Genomic DNA, 7334 nt, shown 5'->3' on the forward strand with positions numbered 1-7334 from the left:
GGGGGCAGGGGGTGGAGAACAAGACAGCTTCTCCCTTTGCCAAGCTGGGATCTGGCCAGCAGAGCAGACAGGAGCATGGGGTTGGACAGAACTTGGAGGCTTCTGTTGGCTGGACTCCAGCTCGGCAGAGAGGGAAGCTGACATGTTCATTACCTCCACTCCTGCCTGGTCTGCTGGCTAGATGGCTGGGTGGAGGGTCTGTGTGGTCCAGCTAGGTATGGGGCTGGAGCACATAGCATGAGGCAAGTTCCAGCCTGCCTCCCTGTGAGTGGGGATGGTTAGTGCGGGTCTGCAGAGCATCTTGGGATACCACAGGACAGTGACCTAAGTTGAGTCAGGAAAGTACTGAAGTTCGCTAGACCAGTGTAACAGGGAACCCTGGCCCTATTACTAGAAAATGGTGCGGCCCCTTTAAGGGCAGAGGTTTTAGAACACAGGTTAAAGGAGAGCCCTATAGTCAGGTCAGCTGACTGGGGCATAACATGACTAGGAGAGGGCTCAGGCTAGAGCTATAAGCCATGGGGTTGAGCCATCCCTAAAAGTTGTGGAGTATGGGGCTCCTGAATGTCCAAGGATGCTGGAAGAAAGCAGCTCTTCAGACTGGGGAACAAAATAGAGTGACCCAGAGAGAGAGAGAGAGATGCTTGGTAAGCAGGCATGCAGCTTTCATTTTCTCCTTATGTTATAGCCTAGGCACTTAGTGTTTATGTTGCAGTTTAAACCAGTGGTTTGAGTTGGGACTGTAAAGGGTTGTTTATGGAGGTCCCATGGGACATGTGATTGCCTTGGGCACTGCCAGGGGCAGGCTCAAGGCTCAAGCTACTGGTGAACCCAGAAGTGGGCAGAGTGAAAGGTTGCAGAGCCATACAGGGGTCAGGGGCCTGGTGCCCAAGAGGGATGCAGCCAGACAGGGTCTGGTTCCCAGAAGCCAGGCCTACAACAGTGGGCCTGGGCTGCAGGAACAGCCAGGAGTAGAGGGGCAGAAGCTAGGAAGGCTATTTTCATTTTTGTTGGGGTTTTAAAAGCCTAGAGTGGCCTGAAGACAAAAGGTCCCACCCAATTAGAAATTTAAAGCTTGTGAGGCATGGGTGTAGGGGAGGTATAGAGCCATCCAATTAGCCCTTAAGGCAAAGGACCCACATTTCCAGGTATTCCCTGGAGCAACGCCAGACCTGGGAAGCCCTGGGGAGCTCTCTCTTTAGAACCATAAAGGGACATCGAAGCATGGCAGGTGAGTAAAGGGGAGACTGTTCCCAGGGTGGCAAGGAAAAAAAGGGGGATTTTGGGGGCCTCCAGGGGCTAACGACCACCCTGGGAATGGCACCTTGTAAAAAAAGGGTCCTACCTACATGGATTAAAACTGAGACCTGGATGCATGTAGTATATCTTAAACTTATTTCCACTGTCTTTAAACTGGTCTATGTGCACTGAACTTCTGTTCTGTTACGAGTTTAGACCAGTTTCCAATCGCTTATACGAGTTTGTGTGTAATTTCTGTCCCTAGCCAAAGATGTTATCATTTATGTAAAGTGTATCTGTAGCAGGGATTGGGTCCAAGCCCCTGCTACACTCCTGCGGAGCTGGCAGCACCAGCAGGAAACTTACTCAGCTAGGTCCACATGAGCAGCATGCCCTGGGTGCACTGGAGAAGAGGGTCCAAGGAAAACTTGGGAAACAAGCAGACCCCTGGGGCATGAGAACACATGCCCCAGGGAACCTGCACCAACTGACCTGGGGAGAGAATTGGGCAGCTCAAAGGAGGATTTTAAAGAGAGGCTTGGCATTCGGCATCCCTCAGAGCAGGAACAATTCAGCAGGGCTGTGAGCTGAGGACTAATGCAGAAGAAGTCCCTGCATACTGAACTCTCGTGAATCATGTGGAACTGGATAAACCATGAGTGAGAATCACCCACACCTTCCTAGAAAGATAAGTGAAGGCAGATGGTGGGGTAGTATGGGTCATTCCAGAAAATCCCTGGAGCTGGGACCCAGAGAGAGATATCCCTATAGGGATGCCTGGTGATTAGCTGGAAAGAGGGAGAGTACAGACCTACCAGGAGGAGCAGAAAGGAAGAAAATTAAAAGAAAACTGAGGCAGCCAGAGCAAAGAAGAGATTTTGCATGGTACACAAGGAGAAGCAAAGGAGAGCAGAAGCTGGAGGGCAACAGCCTAACTGATCCATTAGTATTGTGAAGAAACAAAAGAGGATCCTTTTTTTTTTTTTGTGAAAGAATTGGAGACCGTGAATAAGAAACTCCCCTTTCATTTCCTTTCTCTGTGCAAATGAAAGACAGCTAAGGAGAAGTCCCTGAAGGTTTGATTTATGGTTAAGCAGGGCTCTATAACCTGCACCTGGGGGGATATTTAAAGAAATTAAGTTGGTAAGGCCTGAGGCAAGGCCAGGAGGAGACAGGAAAGAGTCAGTTAAGTTGATCCAGGGATAACCTTACTACCTGAGCCAAGGAGAGATTCAACCAGAGAAGGAAGAAGAGTCCAAGAAGCTGCGAATTAAAGAACTTGGCAGAACCCAAGTGTAACAGGAGGCTCTCTCGGAGCCAGTCCACTACTGGCCTGCCCACATGTTCATGGGCTAACTGCCCACCACACTCGTCTGCCATGCCTTGTTGTTTCACAATTGCTTCTAATTAGGTGGGAGGCTGCCCATTCTTGCCCCGATGCCAGGGGGCATTATCTGTGGTTCCAATCCTCCCCTACACTGCAGCCGGCACTGATTTGCACTGGGTCTTTCATAAAAGACACACAGAAACAGACAAACACACACCTACTGAGCTCCAAGCCCTCAGCCCCGTCACTGGGCCTCCCCAAATCCCTCCCCTCACTGGGGCTCACCAACCGCCCCCTTCAATGGGGCCTGTCACCCTGTCTGGCTCAGGTGGTCGTAACCCTGCCTGACCCTCTGCCCTGGGATATTACAGCCTGTGAGGCTCAGGTGGCCATAGCCATGCCTAGCCCCCTCTCAGGGTCCCTGCAGCCACAGGACTCACACAGAGCCTGGGAGCTGCTCCAGGTCCCTCCGCTGACCTGGCCCCTGCCTCAAGACTCCCATGAGCCTGGGCTTCCCTTGAACCAGTTGAGCCCACCAGGGATGTGGGAGCTGGGGGTTATTAAGATGCCCTGACCTGCCTTCCACCAGGGTGGTAACTGGCTTGGTATTTCTTGGGGGCTCCAGTGCCACTGGTAGCCCCACCAGACCACCCACACCCAGCAGGTGCGGTTTTAGGTCATGCCCAGGACCAAGAACCTCCTGCTCATACCTGCAGATGTTTCATTCAACAGTTCAGCCAGGCGATGTTTCTGCCTGCCTGCCAGCAGTGAACTGCTGTGTTTATATAGGTGGCCATGGATCTAAGACCTGCTGGCTGCTTGACATGGCCCTTAAAGTGACAGGCACCAACAGTACCCTGCCACACCAAGAAGGGACTTGATTGGGCATTCCCTACTCTCAATCATCAGGGACTGGCTTCCATCAGCCTGAGAGGAAAGGGTCAGGGTGTAGGGTAGGTGGAACCCTGCAGATCAGTTTGACCCTCACTCCAGAAGACATCTATCCTCCCAAATATAATTTTACTATCAAGACGTGGTGGGTGACTGGGAGAATGAGATGGTGGTCAGTCGAATTCCACCTTGGCAGCAGAGTCTAATTACACACCCGCTCACAGTGCTCTTCTCACCTATTCCCCTGCACAAATCCCAATTAATCTGAGGAACTGTCAGGATTTAGAAAGGAATGGTTATCCACTTTGCAGTTAGTAGGCAAATTGTGAGCTTGCATTGCAAATTTTCAGTTGAACCCATAACTACCTATTTTTCCGAGCCCCAAAATGATGAAATATATAGCTTGCACAGGACCTGGGTAAATTCCATCTTTTTAACTTACGGATCAAGGACTTTTCCAAGCTGAGGCTGAAATTTTTCCTTGAAATCATCAATTCTTTTGGACACTATTTTTGCTGCTTTCTTTCTAAAAAATTAGAAAATAAGTGTTAAATACAGCTGCCTAATGATATCATTATAATTGAAGAAAAGAACTTTTCAACAAAAAGCACTCCATTTGTTCTCTGCTTGCAAATCTGATTTTAATGTATGTGTACTGCACATGTATAACTTTTAAAATGCATTATTTACAACATTTGAGCAGTGGTACTGTAGTTATACTTACAAGATGGCATACATATACATACAAATATCCCATACCAGTATGCTTAAATCCTGTATTTATATAACTAAGTACATTTTTTCCCTGCAGGCCACAAAGCAAACATGTACCTGTTCAGTACTTTTACTCCATCCTGTTAACTAGAGAAACCAGAAACGTAGAACTACTCCTTCTACAGAAGGATGAAGCTAGTTTCCCACTTGGGCTTTTCTTCATGTGGGCACAGTTTAGCAGCTGTAGGAATTTTCAGCGCAAGTCATCACAGATATAAAACTAATATTCACATATGAAGGTTTAATTTGAACAACCAAGTCCCCAATCTACTTTATGCATTGAAACTTACAATTGCACATTGTACAGCCATTGTAAAGACTTGGATGTATTTCGTCCATCATTAAAATGTGGTGTTTCTTTACCATAAATACTATACTTGTTGAACTTTGGTGAACTGTATTTCCGGTTTCTTGGTTCTCCTGTAGGGAAAAAAAAAAAAAAAATGTTCCTCTTTTATTTTGTACAAAATATATATACACACACAAGGAGAATATTGAAATAAAAACCTTTTGGAGTGCTATTAACAAACCATTAAAAAACTGTCATCAATAATTAGATAACTCAGTTAAATTGCTGTGAGTAGACAAATGGCTTCTCTAATTAGAAATCAAGACTCTTGTCAAAATGCTGGATAAAGATATAATGCTACACTTTGAAGGGGAGTCAAAGAAGCAAAGGGGACCTTTATTCTCTTGTAAGGTTGAATAAGGGCTGGGGACTATCTAGCCTTATACAATTAATGAAAAAAAATAGATAACTGGAATATTAACTGATATGCCAATGAATCCCTTAACAATCTGACTAGATAAATGTGTGTGTCAAAGAACTATAATTAAATTTATTTGTACTTACTTATATTATAGGTCCACTAGCTCTTAGGCTTACTCACCAACATTATAATCATTGTGTGTCACAACATATAACTCGTGTCCTTCTCTTGCTTCTTTATCTATTTCCTCAAACGGTTTTGGTGGATTTATAAGATCCCCAGCAGTTGTTCCTGAAAAGTGAACAAATGCATATTAAATATAAGGTAACAAAATCTCTTTAAAAATTATGGGAACAGGAAATGTTTCTCTTTTCAGCATTTTACTGAAGAAGACACTGATATTGTGACAAATGTCATATTTCTTAATGAGGTTCTAGTCAGGTACCAGGGCATCAAAGCAATATCACAGGATGGGGAAGAGCTGCAGGGAACTGAGTGGGAGATACAAGATTGTAGGGCATATCTTTCCTTCTTCAGTATCACACTAAGGATCACAGTGAGGCCTGCACAATACATGCTACCTCTTGAAATGGGTATCATATTATCACTTCAATGACTGCTGCTGGGTGCATACCAAACACTTCTTGCTCACAAGATAGCTTGCTGGTATTTGCCTAAGACTGCACTAAAACAGCTACACTACTTCTGTTTTAAGAGGCAGTGTATGAAGAGCAGACATGGCATGCCTCACCATAACATTTTCTGGTATAATACTGAGGTGATTCTGACATATCCAATATATAGTCAGTCCTTGCCTCAAGTGGATCTCTTAAGATATACAGCAGTGGTGCTCAAACTCTGGTCTGCAGCACCACGTCATCTGGCCTATGAAGCTTTCCATGGGTCCAGAAATTTGGTGACAGGGCAGTAGTGGCATTGTTAATTAACACTGCCCCCACCACCAAATTTTCAACCCCTGCAGTCCAGATGACATGGCCCTGAATGTAGGGCCAGAGCCATGATCTGGTACGGGGCCTAATCCAATATGTGGGGTTGGAGCCACATACCAAACCAACCCTGCACACCAGATAGGGCCCACGAAGAGCGAGTACATGAGTACTAATAAATACAATGTGGGCATGTCTACATGAATGGTGGACTATGCAGTTATTATTTCAGCAAGTACTAAATGACTGCACATTACTGCACAGTCCCATCGCCCCACAGTTATTTTTAGCTGCACCTGAGCAATAGCATTGCTGTCACAGTTCATGCCCGACAGTGTTACATTGCCGTAGCAATAATGGTGCAGTAGCTAGTAGCTACATGAGATAGTGTCTCATGTAGACATACCCTGTGTTATTTATGTAACTTCCTCCATCCCACATAAAATCATAAGTCATCCTGTATTTAGTAACATGTTTTCACATCAATTTTCCTACCTCTGATGGTTGTCCCTCCAAATGTGGTGTTAGTCACATCAAGGCCTTTAGGAAGCATTGATGTTTGATCATATGACCTTCCCAATGGTGCTCTCCGATTACTTAAATATAGGGCTTCTTTTTTTTCGTTAATTTTTTGCTGAAACCGAGTTTTACAAGGTGGATTTGTCAACAAGCCTGCCTGAAGGAATCAGAGAAAAAAAAGTGAGCAGCCTAGGATACAACAGAATCTTACTAAAATGGATCTTTCTAAGCACTTCTCAGCAAACATTTAATAATAAGCATGGTCAGATTACTAAAATTACACTTCCTATTGACAATATAAAAAAAACCTCTAGCATACTGTGAAGCATAATCAACAATAAGCAAGACCTCTAACTAAACAAAATGTTTATCTCCATTTTCGATGTGCCAAAAATTCTGAAGGTTTTCATTTTTGCATCCCTGAGTATCAGGCCTTTAGCATCTCATATTGGACACCTAAAGTGGAAATTTCCAGCCTTACCATTTTGTGGTGGAGAAAATTGAAGCACAATAACTGGCATAATACTATTAAACCTAAGCAATGAAACATGCTATCTAAGTATTATTACCTATTACAAGTTGTCAAGGGTGGGGCCCGCAAGCGGCTGTGAGCTTGCTAGCGCCCCTTTGCCGTGCCAATTAGGGTGCTCTGGCACCCTCTACTCGCCCGCCACGTCTTTGATGCTGGGGTTCAGAATGGGAGGCTGCCTATTTACTTGTCTCCCCACCAGCGCCCCTGGGCTTGCCTCGCCCAGGTACTCCTCTAACGCCTCACCCCCTCAGGGCCTTTCGACCATCTCTGGGCTTTCCCGCCCCTCTCGGGGTCTCTGCCGCACTTCTAGCGCCTCTCGGGGTCCTTCCTCTCGCCCCTCTCAGGGTCTTTCGCCGCACTCGCCACCCCTCTTGGGGTTTTTGGCCGCGCTCGCC

At 45.8% G+C, this 7334-nt stretch overlaps 1 protein-coding gene across 1 annotated transcript in view; it reads right to left on the minus strand.

Moving 5' to 3' along the window:
• The window catches only part of EFHB (EF-hand domain family member B), a 29409-nt gene that overhangs the window by 16130 nt on the left and 5945 nt on the right, over positions 1 to 7334 (minus strand). Inside the window, exons 4-7 of the mRNA XM_019535878.1 lie at positions 6384 to 6564; positions 5122 to 5232; positions 4522 to 4651; positions 3900 to 3983 (exon numbers count right to left, since the gene is read on the minus strand). Coding sequence (XP_019391423.1) covers positions 3900 to 3983; positions 4522 to 4651; positions 5122 to 5232; positions 6384 to 6564 — 506 coding nt within the window. The remainder of the gene's footprint in view (positions 1 to 3899; positions 3984 to 4521; positions 4652 to 5121; positions 5233 to 6383; positions 6565 to 7334) is intronic.

This window comes from Crocodylus porosus, unplaced genomic scaffold (genome assembly GCF_001723895.1).
Source record: "Crocodylus porosus isolate Cpor-Errol unplaced genomic scaffold, CroPor_comp1, whole genome shotgun sequence".
Classification (NCBI taxonomy): Eukaryota; Metazoa; Chordata; order Crocodylia; family Crocodylidae; genus Crocodylus; species Crocodylus porosus.